At 43.2% G+C, this 19,554-nt stretch overlaps 1 protein-coding gene across 1 annotated transcript; it reads left to right on the top strand.

The window, feature by feature from the left end:
• Positions 1 to 13,311: 13,311 nt before the first annotated feature.
• On the top strand, positions 13,312 to 18,506 carry T265_05288 (hypothetical protein; the record flags this gene model as incomplete). The annotated part of the gene is made up of 2 exons (XM_009170263.1): positions 13,312 to 13,594; positions 18,397 to 18,506. The coding sequence occupies 2 exons, from the start codon at positions 13,312 to 13,314 to the stop codon at positions 18,504 to 18,506; spliced, it is 393 nt and encodes a 130-aa protein (XP_009168527.1).
• Between the last annotated feature and the right edge of the window lie 1,048 nt (positions 18,507 to 19,554).

Below are 19,554 nucleotides of genomic sequence, written 5' to 3'. Positions count from 1 at the left end.
AAAGCAGCGAATTCGCTGTGAGGTGATTAGGTGATGGATTTCTGCTGGGACAGAGGGTATTTCTCTCAAAGAATGCCCCCACAACTGCAAGCTAAGCGGCTGGACAGAATTTGACTTGAAAGATGGGAATGGTGTTCGGAAATGTTTGAGCGCTGTTGGTGCTGTTTGCCTTGTTGGACAGGGTCCACATGACCCACCCTGTACTTGGCTAGAGACACAGAGATATGACAGCAAATCGATGTCAACGAAACCCATACTGTCAGCTTCTATCCAGACTGAGTGAGTGTTGTAGGTGTAGGTCTTTCAGGTGTTTGGTAGACTATCCCTAAGTACCCCTCCATGCAGCATTTGTTTTTTTTCGATTGTAGGGCTTCATTGAAATAGTTTAAAGCGGTTGTGCGGCAGGGAATTACCGGTTTTCTCATTTGGTGTTGCTACCGATGATTATGTTGAATCGAACTGCCTAGGTAGTGTGTTTGTCTCTGTGTGATAGGCTCAAGTGATGTTTGTACAGAACTTTGGATCAGTCTCACTGTTGGTGTCTTCGATACGATGCTAAGGTGAGTTCAACTTGTTTCTTCCTTATGGTGTTGGCACCCTATTCCTAATTGTTTTCCATAGGGACGTAGTGCTCTCAATAATGAGCCCCTTTCTTCCCCTTTTCACTCTACTGGGGCGTTTTTCCACTCGGTTGTATGGCAGTTAATTAACGGCATTTATTGCTGATGTATTGCCTTCGATGACGAAGATGATTGTTCCTGTGTAGGCCTGGACAGCTGAGCAGTACATCAGCCCTCGTGCTCCCTTCCTGTTACATGACAGTCATGTGCTGAACGACTTTATTTTTCAAAATAAATTTCTTGGTATTTCATTCGCAGGATATATTTAATGAGCATCAGACTATGGAAAATTATGTGGCTTTCGGCATACCATCCACTCTAATGTTTTCAACAAATACGGAGTTTTCATATACGGTCTTTTTACTACATACGTATTATTAGTCCTCTATACTAGTTTTCTTTTGTCATCCATATCACGTCAGTTGGGGTCTCGAAGAGGTTGAGAATGTCCCAGGACAAATATTCCGGTAGCACGCGAGTGATGTTTTCCTTGGGGGCATGAGATGGTCAGATTTGCAGAGACAGAATAAGTTCACTTCACCATGGGACTTCTCCGGGCTGTTTGCTGAAGTAGAAAAAAATTGTTCAGGTGTAACACACTTTCAGTGCCTTGCTGCCATGCCACCCGAATGAAGCACGAGGGCTGGGATACTGCCAGGTTGCCCAAGCCCAGACAGGAGAAGTCGAGATGAAGGGGTCGGTTTTGAACCATGGACCTTCTGGTCAGTAAATTCGCGCTATAACCACTGGGCCATCTCGCCTGATCTTCGCCGAACAATTACACTCTGGTACAGTTCTCTCTCATATGAGAGGCAGTCATGGGGGCACCAAAACGCTTACATACAACTGCATGTTTAAAAAATTAGCTGCCTACCAGCAGAGAAACGAGATGTGATCACGGCCTCCAAGAACCTTCTGCGGGGTGACCAACTGGTTCGCTCCGACGAAGAACTTACCGAAATAGAAATATTTCGGTACGCTCTTGGGTGAATTTGCATTGTCAAGTGGCTGCACCTCAATTACAGAGTCGATCCCTTTATGTACTGATGACAGATAGCAGTATTTATCACAGTTATGGAAAAGCAAAGCCACATACTTGACTGTCATACACCTTTTTGAGCTGACACAAATAGATTGTATCCTCATCCAAGCGCCTTAGTTCGCTAAGAGGATGAATTTACAGCTTGTCCGAGAGTTGCAACTCTATTAATTTTTGCTCCTTTAAAGTGCTGGTGTTAGTTTTCCAGAAAACCCTTCAAACATCATCTCGCAACATTTATTTTTGGCATTTCCTGACTTCACTGGAAGATAACGCCTTCACTCCTGCAGATAAAGGAACAAAACGTTCCGAGTCCTCAAGATTGACAGTGCCTCACGGCTTCAACGTACATAGCCAACATTGTTCTACAAGTTATTAGTAATTCTTTGTGATATCTTCCGCAGTTCTGTTTGAGGTTTATTTTGGTCCGTTGAGATTTTCAGGATCATCAATGCATTACGAACGTTTCAAGTTAGCACATTTTCCAGCGTAATGTTACGGCGACTTCTCGTCTCCCAGCTGGCAAGATGGTAGGTGGATGGAATGAGCATTATGGCATTATGCGCGTTCAAAAGTGCAAATTAAGTCCAACGGACTTGGATAGATCGCTGTTCCCAAGGGATCGATGATAAATGTGATTTCGGCGGACAAGGTAGCTCAATACCAATTGGTTAGACAGTTTTTCGAGCGAATTTTTCAAGAATGGAATTATGAAGCGAAACGGTTGGATGAAAATAATGCCCGCTAGCGACTACCATTTGTTACCTAAATTTAACACGAACTAAGGGGAATTATCGCAAAAGTCGGGTGGATGATCTTCGCCGAACAATTACACTCTGGTACAGTTCTCTCTCATATGAGAGGCAGTCATGGGGGCACCAAAACGCTTACATACAACTGCATGTTTAAAAAATTAGCTGCCTACCAGCAGAGAAACGAGATGTGATCACGGCCTCCAAGAACCTTCTGCGGGGTGACCAACTGGTTCGCTCCGACGAAGAACTTACCGAAATAGAAATATTTCGGTACGCTCTTGGGTGAATTTGCATTGTCAAGTGGCTGCACCTCAATTACAGAGTCGATCCCTTTATGTACTGATGACAGATAGCAGTATTTATCACAGTTATGGAAAAGCAAAGCCACATACTTGACTGTCATACACCTTTTTGAGCTGACACAAATAGATTGTATCCTCATCCAAGCGCCTTAGTTCGCTAAGAGGATGAATTTACAGCTTGTCCGAGAGTTGCAACTCTATTAATTTTTGCTCCTTTAAAGTGCTGGTGTTAGTTTTCCAGAAAACCCTTCAAACATCATCTCGCAACATTTATTTTTGGCATTTCCTGACTTCACTGGAAGATAACGCCTTCACTCCTGCAGATAAAGGAACAAAACGTTCCGAGTCCTCAAGATTGACAGTGCCTCACGGCTTCAACGTACATAGCCAACATTGTTCTACAAGTTATTAGTAATTCTTTGTGATATCTTCCGCAGTTCTGTTTGAGGTTTATTTTGGTCCGTTGAGATTTTCAGGATCATCAATGCATTACGAACGTTTCAAGTTAGCACATTTTCCAGCGTAATGTTACGGCGACTTCTCGTCTCCCAGCTGGCAAGATGGTAGGTGGATGGAATGAGCATTATGGCATTATGCGCGTTCAAAAGTGCAAATTAAGTCCAACGGACTTGGATAGATCGCTGTTCCCAAGGGATCGATGATAAATGTGATTTCGGCGGACAAGGTAGCTCAATACCAATTGGTTAGACAGTTTTTCGAGCGAATTTTTCAAGAATGGAATTATGAAGCGAAACGGTTGGATGAAAATAATGCCCGCTAGCGACTACCATTTGTTACCTAAATTTAACACGAACTAAGGGGAATTATCGCAAAAGTCGGGTGGAACGGACATTTAAGATTACTGTTTCTACTTTTTTGGCACTCACAGTCATTACATATTCTGTTTTTCACAATTTTTTGGGTGTTCGATTTAGAGACTCGTCTCCACACACAGTCGGGCTATTTAACGTCATCCAACCTGGAAAGGGGGAAAAATCATGAAAACAAAAGACAGTTTTTCGAGCGAATTTTTCAAGAATGGAATTATGAAGCGAAACGGTTGGATGAAAATAATGCCCGCTAGCGACTACCATTTGTTACCTAAATTTAACACGAACTAAGGGGAATTATCGCAAAAGTCGGGTGGAACGGACATTTAAGATTACTGTTTCTACTTTTTTGGCACTCACAGTCATTACATATTCTGTTTTTCACAATTTTTTGGGTGTTCGATTTAGAGACTCGTCTCCACACACAGTCGGGCTATTTAACGTCATCCAACCTGGAAAGAGGGAATAATCATGAACACAACACTGATAAGCTGATCCTAATATCTGTAGAATTGCACAGTTCGATCCTAGATGTCAAATGTTCAGCGATCAATCAGTCAGCTGGTGAGAACCCAGTTCGTCCATGAAAATGAACGACGTTTTCTGTCCCTCCTCTGAAGCCATTATGTAGTCAGACATGTCAGATTCTGTCACGATTGTTGATAATTCAAGTGATGACATTTGATAGCCTGGTTGACCTCACTTAGTAGAAATGAGGGATGTAGAATTGACCTTATGCCCCAAGTGCCGGTTCGTGTTCGCCTGGTCCACGACCCAGAACCTTTACACAGAAGCAAAAAAGTGTGTTCAGCTCTTACTGTCTTGGTAACTTAAGTCAACAGAGTTGCACCTCTCTTAATGGACCATCTGTCTTGATAACGTAAGTCATTGGAGTTGCGCTTCTCTTAATGACCATCTTTCCTTAGCTGCAAAGAGAAAAGAATGCGTTCTTCGCTTGCACATTGATTGTAAGTAGCAATCCCATTGTAAAAGCCCCGATTACTTCAATTGGATTTTCTTGTAAATGAAGAGGACACGGTGTTATCAAAGTCTAATTGACTTAAGACGTTAGTACACCCAAAGTGGAAGATGTTCCATTGGTTCTACAATGTGGTACTTATGTCCAACTTAGCTTCGTGCGGACGTAGCAGTGGCAGACTGCATGTTTATTTTTTGGAGAACATTACGTTTTGTCAGTTGACTAGAAGCGAGTTAGGGCAATCGAAGAGCCATTATGTCTGGCTCATTGTTTTTGTGGTTTCAAATTAGGTGTTGAATTTGATCCAATGGCTAATGGCCAGCGGTTTTGGAAGTGGCAAAGATGAATCAAACCGAACCTGTGATCTCAGTCGAATTGGTGGTAAAATGACACGATGAGACGGCTCGCTTGCCATCACGCAGGTTTTATTAACCACCGGAAGAGAATGTCACGTTTCTCACTCCTAATGGTGTAATCTGTTCACACAGGTACGCGTATGGAATGAAGAACAGCCCTGCTGGGTTAATCCAGCGGAGCGGTTAAGAATAGTGATAGACTCTAGTTAGTGTTGATTTGACGATCCCTTTCTTGTTGTATATCAAAATTGTTCACCAAATTGTTCATTCTGATTGACCGCCATTTTCTCATTGTGGTACAGATGCTACCTCAATATCATCGACAGTATGACATCAGTGTTCAACACCGATGATTCACTGCCACCTCAATAAATACCACATCATTCCACTTCGTACCATCTTTTTCACAGAAACTATGCCTGGCACTTCGCACCCCATGTCTACCGGACCCCTTGGCAGTTCACCAAAGAAAAAATCCTCGTCCGGGCTCCCCATGGCTTTGTTCTTGCCGTCTTACTTACCATCGCTATCCGTGGATATGGGCATTTCACGAAGACGTCTGATGTGGCTCACGAATAGTGTGCAAGTTTTTCCCGGTGACTATAGTTCGTAGCCATCTTACCAGCTGATCAGTGCACAATAAAGATATTCCTTCTAGCTGTACGATGCTCATTTACTGCCTGACTGGGTCCTGTGTTTGTCATGACATCAGTTTCAACACCGATGATTCACTGCCACCTCAATAAATACCACATCATTCCACTTCGTACCATCTTTTTCACAGAAACTATGCCTGGCACTTCGCACCCCATGTCTACCGGACCCCTTGGCAGTTCACCAAAGAAAAAATCCTCGTCCGGGCTCCCCATGGCTTTGTTCTTGCCGTCTTACTTACCATCGCTATCCGTGGATATGGGCATTTCACGAAGACGTCTGATGTGGCTCACGAATAGTGTGCAAGTTTTTCCCGGTGACTATAGTTCGTAGCCATCTTACCAGCTGATCAGTGCACAATAAAGATATTCCTTCTAGCTGTACGATGCTCATTTACTGCCTGACTGGGTCCTGTGTTTGTCAGAGGTGGGATTTCCGGAATCGTGATGAATTGTGGTGTTTGTAATTGCGCCATATACTTGACGGGCTTCAGCGAGATGCACATATCCCGTACTCGTCCCAAGCCTCGCAGAACATGTACTGTTTACAAACACGTTTGTGTGATCGTATTATTCTACTGCGATCCTTAGTTACAAACTTATTGAGGAGTCAGTAATTTTCTCTGGCTGCAATGAGGGGTTCGTCCTAACCAACAAATTTTCCGTCCTGTTTGGATTGGTTACTATGATCCTTTTAGGTAGTCGGCGCTGCACGATTGGCTCGTTAGTCCGTTAAACTTTACACTACTCAAAGAACAAAGTAGCATGTGTGTGCGTCACCTACTTTTGGCAGCGAGAGCGAGTTTCCGAGGATGAGTTTTACTTGCTCTTTGATGATTAGTAGCTATCGGATATTCCTCAGGCATTTTAATAATGTATTGCAACGTACTTCATATATACAGCCCTCTGCGATGTGGGTAATTTCACCGCATCCGTTGAATTTTATCGGTGGGTAGGCAGGAAAGGATCTGGCAAGCATCTAGAACAATCCATTTTAAACAACCAGTCGGCATGGTGATTTTGACCTTTTGACTATGACTAGGGCAACCCTAACTTCAATAGACTATTGATACCCAATGATAACATCCCGAAGTATGCAAACGGGAGTATCGTAAAGGAGTTATAATGTCAACTACTTTGACAAGTCAAGTAATTCTCAAGAATGCCAGTAAAGTCGCGGATCGGAAGATCACCTGGCCAACGTTCCGTCCGTGAGTGTTGGGGTGCGGCGTGATGGGGTTGATTCTGATGCAAAGAGGAAAAAGTGTACTAGAAAATCAGGTTTGTGGCAAGCATTCTAAGATCCCCGCTCATCAACAGTTGATTAGGCTTCAGCGAATTCCAGGTTTGTAAACGTTTGTAAACAGCAGTCCTGTCAGTGAAGTCGTACTGAAAAGGCAACACTAAGGTTTGTCTCAACTCAAAGAATGACGGACCATCAGAACAGGTTAACTCCTTTTACCTTTTTATCCTTTAGAGGATTGTCGTATGTATTCGTCTCCAAGAGGCAAACATTCCTTTGAAATGCTATGGTTCTCTACGTGCTGTACCATTCATGTCGGGGACCACCCAACCGCAGCCTCAAGAACATGGCATAACCGAGATATCATGGTACCGACAGGCAGGATCCCCACAGGGGATGTAACCATGAAATTAAAATGTTTTCGTCTGGAAGGTCTTTTCGACCATCAGAATTACAAGACGTACCTGGTAATTAGCGAATTTTTGGTTGGCTAATCATGTGTTAGTGTGTGGGACACGAAAGATGTTGCATTTTTGTATGTAATGACATGCTCACACGGATGACCATAGTTGCAGTGGATGTCTTGTCAAGCGCAGATTTGTTGGGTACCTCTCGATGTTGGTCAGTTAAGAGGATTTTCGGTGATGCGATTCTGTATAGCAGTAAACTGTACTGAATAGCAAAAAAAAACGAATCCAAGTCAGGAAAGGGAGAGAATATTTTATTTCGCCCTCTGCAGTTACACGTTCTACATAGGACAGAGGTCTAAAACATCTAATGTAGTTTTTGTAATGCACCACTCATAAGGTTGCTGAAAACCCCTCGATCTTATGAATAGTGCATTACAAAAATATATGTGTATCGCGATATCTCGAATATCGTAGCGACTGAAACATGATGCGGCCTGGTGCAGCACATTCAGTTGCCCGAAAACATCACAAACGAGAGATTCAGCTAGGTTCCAGGTGAGCCTCTACGGAATATTAAAGGGAACTTACAATGCAGGAATTTTTTCACAAGTCCGGTTATCCCTCAAGGATTAGAGACATCTGCAGGTTCCAACAGTTGGTTTTTTTCAGCACTGGACAGCCTCATTCTTGACCGTGACTTTGCCACCTTAGTCTCGTTACTTGGAGCAACCGCTGTTTCTCATTGTGTTCAGGCCAGATACACATGCCAGTTTACCTGTATGCAGAGTCTTGTTACTTTGTTAGGTGGATTTGGTCCACTAACGGGTTGTAGTGTCCACAAACTTTTAAGTGTCCTCTGTGTGGTTGGTGGTCGCAAGTTCTCAGCACGCATCTTCTAGTAATTTTTTTCTACCAGACAGACTTATTTGATGGGTGATGAATTCATAGTGTTATCTACAAGACTATCCTCACCTGGTCAAAAGAAAGCTGTCCGTTTTTGACACCAGCTACCGGTATGTGTGCTCAAACAATAGGACGCTGTCACCCGTGGGAATAGCCACCATAAGGCGTACTGGTGTTGTTCTTATCTGTAGATGCTTGCACCGCTAGCCTGTCGCACGTATCAGAATGCGAACAAGCCAGGTGTTATTGGAGATAAGTCTGATAACAGTCTCTGAATATCTGTCGTTCTGCACATTGGTTAATCAACCCTTAAAAAAACTGTTTTCAGATGGACGTCTCTTCGAAATTCGAAGTGTTTTTGTGATCCCCACCATTTGATAGTCTATTTGGCGCTATAGTTAAGTTTGTCCCAAAGAATTATGAGGAAAAATTGGATTTCGATTGGATAGGAATTAAGTAGGAACCTAGCATGCTAAGTCTATGGCTGTGGGTTACTTCCTCATTTTTCAAAGCAGTTGCTATGTTTTCATCTGAAATGGACAAAACGACGTGCACTTTGAAAATTCCGTGCATTTTACGGTTCCGAGTTAATCGATGAACGAAAAAAAACACTCGCTGTTCGGTGTGTTCTTTAGTAGCGCATTATATATTGCCTTTTTACCTTGAACTTGGCTGTGATGAGAGAGGGAGCTTCAAGGGGCCAATCAAAATTGGTATATTTTTAATGTGGTCTTTTCAGGGGCACACAGCTGCGGGGCACAGCTGAATATGGCAAGTCTTCTTTGTACAGTGCGGAGTTGTACGCATGGGTTATACAGTATGTCGTTTTGTTTTTAAGTTATACTTAATGTGAACTAACCAACCACTCAACGCAGGTGGTGTGAGCAGGGGCCGGAAGAGTGCATTAATGACTTGAAAGAGACCGGGATTTAGATAACCTTGAGTCAGAATACAAGTATTTGGCAGGATTTGGACCCACGGCTTTTCGCTTGCTGGACAAGTTTCCCACCAACTGGCTGCCATATACACGCTCAGTTACATCGCACGTGTGCAGTCGAGCTCCACACTCATTTGCCACACATCTGCTCACCAGATCAGTAGCTGCTCCTTCAGTGTGTGCGACTAATCGGCACGCAGCTGGCATCGTGCATTTCTGCGGAGTGAGAGGTTCTGGGTTTTAATCCTGCTCCCGACGCCTGTCTTTTCGTACATGTGATGTACGCTCCTACTCAAGAAATGCACACGATTGGCTGAATCTTTTATCAGGTGCTAGATTCTGGTAAGACTGAGTGTTATAACTCATATGAACCTATTGTTGAAGTCGATCATGTTTAAATATCTGATACGGTTACCACTCATTTGTAACTTATCGTCAGAATAGACCCGATCTTCCCGTAGCGCTATCAACAACTACATAGGAGTTTCTAATCGCAATCAGAGTGAGTAAGTAGTCCCCGTGTGGCGATAGTAGCATATCGTAGCTTCGGGTTTTGCTGACAAAATAGCGTGGCAGGTTGGCGTTTTACTTCGTCTGATCGAGTTTATTTCAGTTGGTGCTGTTCTATACGCGACGCCTCTTAGTATGTTAATTCCACGCGGAATAAAGCATTTCAAAATGAACAATCGATGACACACTTAAGCCGAATTGCAGGAAGTGTCAACACTTTCCTAACCTACTTACGAACTACTTGGCAAAATCCAGGTGCTTTTACACAACGTATTGGTCTGATTTGCTCTGAACGCAGCGATAATTCAATTATATTTGTGATCGATTTCCCTGTTGCAATGGCACAAGCAGATCACGAGAAAAACAGCGCGAATGCGTTGTCCGTCAATCTGGTTCAAGGGAACAACCCGGCACGCACCGGACTCGAAACAGTCCATCTTTGTCTGGAACATACCCGCTCTTGAACCCGAGTCAGATTCGTTCGTTCCGTGACAGCACTGTTCCTGTCACCGTATGCGTGTGAATCCCAGCAGCTGTTATTGTTCACAGCTGATGTTTCCGGTCGATAGACCGACGGTAGACAAATTGAAATGTAGAAAAGGAGTTACATGATTTTGTGGTGTGTCAGTTAGTTTAGGAGATATGTTCATGCAACATAATGCAAAAGGCAAGTCATGCGCTTGTTCCTTTCAGGCACTCTTAACTGAACGCTTGTGTTGACTCATGGGTAAGGCGAATCTTTTTTTATCGGTTTTGTTCATTAAAGGAGACGGCCTTGTCGGTAATGTGAGGGGTGGTACAAGAATTTTCATTGCTTAAAAAAGGACTAAAGGGCGGAACTCTGACGTTTCTCGCTTTCTCCTGTTCCGTTAGGTAGTGTCTTTGGTAGAATTAGCCAACCCGCTTACTCAACGCGGTTTCACTGAGCCCTTCAGCCAATTACCTGAAAATTGTACGTTGTCACAGAATATTGACGCCACCCAAATGTGAGCCTAGGTCACATTTGATCATAAACTTATCTCGTATTCCGGATAAACACAACAGATTTTGAACAACCTTGGGTTGAGAACCGCGGGATATGGAATGAACAAGGTGGAATTGCAATCAATCTTTCGATGAAATAAAACAGTCCATCGGACGCTCTGCCTAGTTGCCTTTCTTCGACTAGTTTTAGATAATCTCCGTCCGAAGACGATTTTGGGAGCAGAAAATTAATGCGAATTTGCCATTTCTAGTATTCGTCCACAAGGGCCTTAGGTCGGTTAGCCAGAGGCATGGTGAAATCAGTTCACACGGAAGAAAGGCTACAAGGTTATCGGACGGCTGGCTGTGCGTTTCCTTCATATGTTGTCGACGCCTTAAGCGTTCCGCCGAACAGCCAATGATTTCATCTATCAGCCTAATTCAGTTGTTTTGATGCGTGGTATTAGTTAAGCAAGGCACCTTACCTTTTGTTGAGTGAAGCGATAATTGACCATCTTTCCATTCATTTTCGTAAGCCATATACGTATACCACTGGTGGAGCATGCGATTAGTAACCGATCAAGTAGTTTAAAGTGCCATCCCTAAGAAACTGATGGAAGGGTGGACTGAGAATTATTGAACGGTTTTAGGGTGCTTGTTTGTGATCATTTACTAATCAAGAAACGTGTGGGAAAGCTTGAGGATGTTATCTGCACAGATGATGTTTTTTCTTTCGTGGCTGATAGCTCGCGACCGCTTAGTTCGTGTTTACCAGTAAACAACTCCGCATTTGAGAGAACAGGTAGCAAAAACGCTTTTCACTCTACCAACTACAGTATTCGTTATTCCCAGGGGTATTCCCAGAACTCTGGGGAGTTTAGTCCCCATCAGGAGCTCATCCCTAACAAGAAGCTGTCCATCCGGATGGGATAATGAAACAACTCATCTCATTGATGGATGTCTTGTTCGCACAAACTTTGATATTAATGATGTGGAAGACCAGGCTACCTGGGACTTGACTATCCTTACAATCTCGAGGGCTGAACCCAGAAGCCACGACGCTAGCCCAGAAATCCGAGCACACTTCGGCCAACACTGTTCGTGTGTGACTTTTCGCGGGAGGCGGGTGGGAGAAGATACTAACCTGCTCATGCGCCAGTCAGTCACCAGGTAGAAAGCTTCAGAACTCTCTGTCACATCTGGACCATCAAGATACGTACACACGAGATTACTTTAGTAACTTCTGAGCAGAAGTCGTTAAATGCCCACTGGAACCATACACACCGCTTCAAAAAAGGCCGACTGAGGTCACAACGAAAGCAATACTAGCCACCCGCTCAAGACAAACTGCGAACTGTGTTTATGCGCCTGGTCACTAGCATATTTTTGACGTTTAACACCCAAACAGCTACGGAATTCACACGCTGTTTGTTTAAAATGCGGAAGACGAAAGAGCAGTTTTTTTAAACATTGTCATTAGCATGCTAATAGGTGTTGTTTGTGACGACTAGTTGTAATTAGAATTTAGATTATGCGGAAATGCTGTTGTCGGGTAGATACTCATGGGAATTGTTGGGGCCTTTGGTGAACGAAGAAGAACTGTCAGCTCGAAACGGACTGACAAAAAAATTCGAAAACTCCGAATGAGAAAGCGAGGATGGGGTGTCGCGGCTACTTTCTTGGCAAACACAGCAAAAACGGGGCTTTGAATTTCTGTTCACACTGGTGGACACTGGAAATGAAAGCGACCGACTGTTTTGTGTAGATTTGTGTTCTAACGATGTGTTGTAGTTATTCGCGCATCCAAAGAGTTTGGTGTGTCGCTACTCAACCTTGATCACTCTTACGAGTGAGTGACCGTGCCTGGATCGAGTTTTCAAGATGCTCACAAAATTGTAAGCGATTCATTCGTTGTAGTGGAGATTAGATGCTAGCAGCTGAGTGAAGGATCGCAATTTCTGAGGTGGGTTTCTGAATACCCCTTAGTTCCAAATTTACCCAGGTATTAATAACAGAATCTTGGCAGTGAGAACTATTTGTCTGTGAACAACTACGTACTAGCCCAAAAAGTGAATCCGAAAGAGTAAATGCGAACGCGATCACCAAAAAAGCTCGTTACCAAACCCCGGAAAAAGACGAACCGACTAAGATGCGGACGAAGCACGATTTTGAGATAAGTAAAGCAAATGCTTCACTCAAAACAATGACAAACACAATGGGCAACTTCCATCACTAGTTGGAATATCTGTCCAGTGAAAAAGATAAAATTTATGCTTGAGAAACTTTTGGCGTGGGACCAATCAACACAGGACGACCAGTCAGCTTCAGGGCTCCTGTCGGAAACTGAACCTATGTCGTCTGAATTCCGTTGCGTAAATCTAACAGAAATAAAAGAGGTGATGTGGGAGACCTGGTGAAACGATAGACCTTACAAGGAGAAAATTTATTTCACACTATGGCGTCTAGCTCCGGCACAGTGATACTACCCGACACTCAGTCATAAGGAAGTCTATCGAAAAGAGCAAATAGACAGAATACGACGAATAAATTAGGTCTATCTAGAGGGGGGAGTGCTAGAGTGGCCTTCTATCTCCACTGACTTCTTTCAGAACGGGATACCTGTAACTGTAGACCATAATGTGTGAGGAGCTGCAATTTGCCACCAGAACAAGTTGAGCGTCCCAGCCTGATTACTAACGTACACGCAAATAAGATCCCTTTTTAATGGGGAGGTAGGTTAGACAAAAATATAACCTATTCATCTGATTCTTTCAAGCATTCTTCTCCAGTAGCGGCACATGGCGTTGCACTATGGTCCAGGTAGTTTACGCTGAATTCCTTCTTTCACTTACTGAGGTGCAAGATATTGGGCGAGGTAGGAACTACCAGCTGAGATTAACGAAAATAAATCAGGTTCATTCTTTTCATAAAAAAACTACTCACAAGGTTGCTGAAAACTTTTGGACAGCCCATGACCGGTTTTACCCTTCTTGGGGCTCATCAACTGCATCTCTCTTTTACGATAGTCTACAACTGAAAGTGCTGCACACAGGCCGCCTCATGATTCAGTCGGCACGATATTCGAGATATCGCAGTATATTTTCATGAGGGAAACTACTCACAAGGTTGCTGAAACTCTTTGACAGCCCACGACCGGTTTCGCCTTTCTTGGGGCTCATCAGGTAGGCGTAGTCCCCGAGTTTCCGTCAACCTTATGTTCTTCTCAAGCTGCAAGCTACAAAATTCACTCGCATGGGCCTACTTTTGCTTTAAATGGGTGTTACTGGGCATGCTGAGTTTTTGCCAGTGCACCAGATGAACTTTACTTAGTCACCAAATTGGCTTTAAGGTAGACCATAGAAGGATAGGGGACTTGTAGGCAAAATTGTACATAGTGTGTGGTAAAAATTAATGGACAGCTTAATTTACGGCATTTAGGAAGAGTTCTTCAGGCGATTCAATGGGTTTGGAATTAATCTGAACGCAGAAGTTTCAAGGCCACGCCACTCAAATCTTTTCAGAGTCACGTTACTTTGTGAAAACTATTTACGCACAAGCATTTCGCAGTGAAAGCTGTTACATATTTTTACTCAAAGGACTGAATATATCCAGTCTGCGGTTTGATTACTGCATTTTTCTCGCAAGAACAAACTGCCATTGTTGAACTCTTCCGGAAATGAATCCAAATGCATGACGAGATACAGTATTTTTTCAGAATGCACAACATTCAACAGTTCACAGGTGCATTCGGTCTGAGGAGTCGTCAGTCGCGGAACCAGCTACCACCAGACCATGTGGGATTGACCATGGGATGGCAAAGTGTGGCTATATCCTCTAAGTTACATTGCCAACCATTCAATGTTGGTTGAATGGTGTAGTGTTTAACATTTTACCAAAAAGCCTCGAGATTGAATCTGATTAAGCGTCCAAGAGATGCGAACTGATGATGATCCCCAGTAAGGATGAAACTACACCTAGATTTTCCCGCGCAGACTAACTTCGCTTGCATTTGGGAAGCGGTGTCTGGCACTTTGTAGCTGTTATTAATTCTCCCCAAAACCATACGAATTAACGTACCGAAATGTACTATTAAGCTAGGCGTAGACAAAGAAAGTTACTAAGCGTTCACGTGCATTTCGAAGCCTGGTTTAAAGTGCCAAGTCCGTAGATAGATGTCTTAGAAGCATCTGGATATGTCAGAGATCGTGGGCTTTGTGGGCTCTGGTCGGGATTACGTTTGCACAAAAATCCGACAACCGGAATGTTCTACATTTACTCTCAAAGAAGCATTTTCTCCGGATACATTATCAGAAATCGAACCATGCCTCATGACCGCAACGAGTACTCCTCGTTGACAAGCCCCAAACTGTGCTACATTTTTCGCGATACGTTCGTCTTATAATAGGAATGTCGAGGATCTTGGTATCTTTTACATGGAATGTTGCAAGTCCCGGTGTAAATCAAGCGTGGGGATATCAAAACAGCGACCGAATTCCGGTGTACTAACGAAATCGATTAGCCTCTCAGCTAAGAGGAAGAATGACAGGACAGATGTCAGTGACAGCAATGATCGCAAGCTTATTATTTGACCTTGGGAAGTTCGTGTTGATGTCCTGGATTCCCGCTGTTTAATCAACTGAACCAGGTACCAAGTTCGTCAAAATTCCAAAAACGAACTGCGCTCAGGAAACATGTGCCGATCAGTTAGTAGATTGGTATAGTTGTCATCTGCAGGAGAGGGGATATTTCTGGTCTCATATGAATGGATGAGTAGAAAAATGACGTTGTTGAAAGGATATTGGTTGGGATTAAACAATCTGAAGTTCTTTTATAAAGTACGGCGTAAAACGTCCAGTTACGTGTCTGCATGCCTTAGCACAGAAAAACGACGTTAAAACTTGTCAGACAGTGATTCTTAATGCATGATGGTAAAGAAAGCACAGAGCATACGGGTCCTTTTGTGAGGTTTTTACAGCCTAAAAGTAACTCCGGTTTGAGGTAAGGTGAAACAAACGTTCACGTGCGCTCATTTGCATGTTATCTGGATCGGATTGCTCTGGCCAATGCACAACGGCCCTTGTAAAATTAGCCTATCAAGTTCCACACTAGCATAGGCACTTAATTGCCATATTAGTAACAGTTGAAGAACACAAATTCCTAAATGTTTAGCAAATAACCGGTTTACAAACGACAATAGAAGGTGTTCTGTGTTATTCTTCTGTCTAGATAGTGTCTTAACCAACCGACCGTCGGATCTCACACTCCCTTTTCGTCTTATCATTTCGTGTAGGACCCAAGATTTTTGTTGTAGAAAGCTTTGGTTGTAAAACGGAATACTTTCATGCACAACTGACTCTGAGACAGTTTGAATCTAATTGATGAGTATCCTATAAAGTTTAGAAAGTTTGATACGTTAGAAATGTTTCAACTGCCAGTTCCCTCACTAAAAATCTTGGCGAACATTCACAAAGCAATCTTTTTAGTGAGCTATCGAAGAACTAATTGTGAACAACCTACGATAACTGAGCTAATTTTATGAGTATCAGTCACGGAGGCTTAGATAGTATCGAAACCCTGATCTACCTCAATACCAGCAGACAGAAATGCGCGATTATCCTTTCCAAAGCAGTTTTCCCAAAAAGTGAGCATTTACATTTTTTACAACTCCATTCCGTATCACTAACAGACGTGGAATCACAGACCTAATGCCATCTGTTTTACAAGCGGATAACTGACATTGCTGGTTGGCAGTAAGTTATGGGGTTGTGCACATCTCCGCGTAGCCACGTAACGCAGACCGAACTAATAAATCAGAAAAAAACATGGGATCAGCTGCCCAACCGCAGTGAAGCCACATTCACAATAAGCGAACTACCCCGAATTCGTCAGGCGTGGTGAAACGCAGAGAGTGATAAGTTTACCGGGATTTCATTCGGAGTTGAAACGTAGTGCTCAGTAAATCAGCGCTCCTATATCTCGGCTTTATGACGTTTGAAATAAGCAAGAAGTTTTGTTTTAGAAGTGACGAACAACAGTTGCCTGCGTAGTGTTGTAAGCTATCGGTTGGTGAAGTTCGGACGCGCGCAACTCGAATTCACAGTTACATGGAGCTACAAACTACCACAAAAACAATAATTTGCTTTCCATGTAAGAACAAATGCGGACAGCGACCACCGAGTTGGCTTATCCGTTCGTCAGTCTGTCGGTGCCATACCTTCTGTTGAATGAGCTGGACTTTGTTAAAGAATCGTTGCATTGATTGGTCATTCGCCAGTTGCGACAAGTCCGTTAAGCTTGTAAGGCATGGAAAGCTGGATGAATAATCCACGCTGTATTGAAGCTCAATTCACCCGAAAAAGGATCTCTTGTGGGAGAGGTTTGTTTGATATCTCACTGCGTCCACCCCAAGAGATTACACGAAGAACCACACAGGAAAAAAAAACTTAAAAACTAGCACTGAACCCCTCCCCCGAGAAGATACGGTATGAGGCCGTTTTTGGTTCCCATTAGTAAAGAGTTCTTAACGAACTTGCTTGTTAAACATTGAGCGCAATGAATTCAGGAAGTGGAACGAATAAATGTGTGCAATCCTAGTTTTGATGGGGCTTTCAATGGACACAATTGTTTTGTTGCTGCTCTCTTAGAATCCAGTTGCTTGTACATTCATGCCATTTAATAGGATTTACTGATGAGCAAAAAAAAGACTGAAACTTCGGGTGGGACCGCCTCTTCACTGGAAAGTCGTGTACAAATCAATGATCTAGTATTTATTGGGTCCTGTGCGAGGATCGACGGCTTCTTAGACACTATCTATCAGTGGGCGATCGTTTGAATAAATCAGCAGCCGATTGAAACTGATGGTTTCGAAACTAATTGAGTCATATTGTCACAGAAGACAAGTTGAGGAGGATCAACTCTAAGATGGTCTAACACGCCGCGCTACCGAAATTCATGTGAATCGCTTTGATCAGCATTCGATCAACAGTGCTTCTTAAACGGAATAGGTCTTCAAATGGATCTTGTGACATCCCGCGGCACCAATTTGTGCGGTAAGTAACTTCACCTTCGAGAGAGATCAGAGTGTTGCTTTGCTGTAAGTCACTGTTTTGGTATATGTTCAGGGATTTGATAAAGTCATTAATGCTGCTATTGACGTAAGATGAACCGGTCAGGAGAACAATCCGACATTAGCTGGGGAATAATAGTCCGGTTCAAAAGTTTGAAGACCTAGCTGGGTACTAGGTTACATAGGGTTTGTAGAGAATGCTAGCTTCTGTTTGACAACGTTGAACATGCCGTATCCGAAGTAGAAGGCATATAATTAATTACAGTTTGGACCACAAAAACTCAGTCAGATGTACAGATGGATGCATTATGTAAAGCGGTAGATTTCTCACGGTAGTAACTAGCTTTAGACAATGCCTTGCCGGTCAGTCTGATGTAGGTTAACTTCCAATCTGGTAAACTACTGCCTCCATCAAGCCTCAGTTATAGGTCACTCAGGAAAGATGAATGATATGTCACCTCAAGAGTATGGAAAAACGCTCACTGTATTTAACGTCTTTTTATAATTACCCGTATGGGAAGTATGTTGGACGTGCTAAGTCATGGTTTCGGGCTCACCTGTTTGAGGGATTTTATCGTCTGTGGATTCGAAGACCTATTTTCTCCCTTATTTGTCCGACCAAGAGTAAACAGACACTACTGCAGGCTGTTTTAACATAAGATTTATGCAGCTGAGTCTGCAATGAGAAAAATCCCGTCATTGGAGTTACTGAACGTTCACCACTCGTCTTACTCAAACATTTCTTATTTGAAAGACGAGTGTTCCTACCAGAGTAGATATTATGGACCCGCCCTCATCGTAAGAAACAATATTCTATACTGATGTTTAAGCAAATTACTATCCTCAACAGGAAAAGAAATTCCGTCAGCCACCGGCCCACTTTCTAAAAATGGGCAAATTATCTGGAATTGAAGCAGCGGTGAATCGCTGTAGAAGTTGACAGTGTCTTCAAACTAAGACAAGCACCTCATTATGTTCGTTGGTAAATTAACTGGATGAGAAATGGAGATACCAGCCATTAAAAACACCGGTTTTCCTTCTCAACGAAACCAATCACTTTGTATTCATAAGTGTAACTCAGTGATAAACTGGAACACCTGACGGCACTGTCCTGGCTTTCATTTAAACGCTTTCCCCCTAACCCACCGCTACGCACAACTACGCACTGATGATGTCACCTCGATTGGTGATGAAACGTTTGCAACCAAATTGCCCAGCTCAGCGAACATGCCAACGACCATCTACGCTACCTGAGCTACCGACATTCTCCTCTATAGAAGCTCTATATCTACCTCTGCGAAAACTAGAGTGACGTGAGCGGTTGAGGGACTACTTCCAGTGAACATGCCACGACCATCTACGCTACCTGAGCTACCGACATTCTCCTCTATAGAAGCTCTATATCTACCTCTGCGAAAACTAGAGTGACGTGAGCGGTTGAGGGACTACTTCCAGTAAACGTCTCAACTAAGTGTCCCGCTCAAGGTGAAACATGACCAAGCCTATGTATTTTTGTGACTTGTTCTCCATTGCGAATCGGCTTAAAGCCTGATAATACCGGTCCTTTTAGGGCGAGTCATTTTAGGGAAGATGTACTTCTCAATTCAGACCAAGTTTTTCAGGCTGCTTACGACCTGTGGGCAGAACAATTGACCCATACAAGTGAAACAGTACGGACAATAATTGAGTTTGATTTTTATGAAGTTTTACCAATTCAAAAGACAAATTCGTAAGATCATCTATTTATGGTTGCCAACAACACTACCGAAGTGAAACGGACGGAAAGATGGTTCCACATGACATGAGCAGTCATCGTAAAACCATGAAAGGTTATGAATTTCTACTTGCTCAAGAATCGAGTGAGCTTCCAGCTCCGCAGACAGACGATGATGGGGAATTTGATCCTCTTGTTGTAATGGCCCTAGTGAATGCCTACTCAACAGTTGTATACCATCATTCCCCGTAAAATTCCACACCAATGCATATGA

The sequence above is a fragment of the Opisthorchis viverrini genome (assembly GCF_000715545.1).
Source record: "Opisthorchis viverrini unplaced genomic scaffold opera_v5_99, whole genome shotgun sequence".
Taxonomy (NCBI): Eukaryota; Metazoa; Platyhelminthes; class Trematoda; order Opisthorchiida; family Opisthorchiidae; genus Opisthorchis; species Opisthorchis viverrini.
The sequence above is the reverse complement of the archived record's forward strand: the minus strand, read 5'-3'. Positions and strand labels throughout refer to the sequence as shown.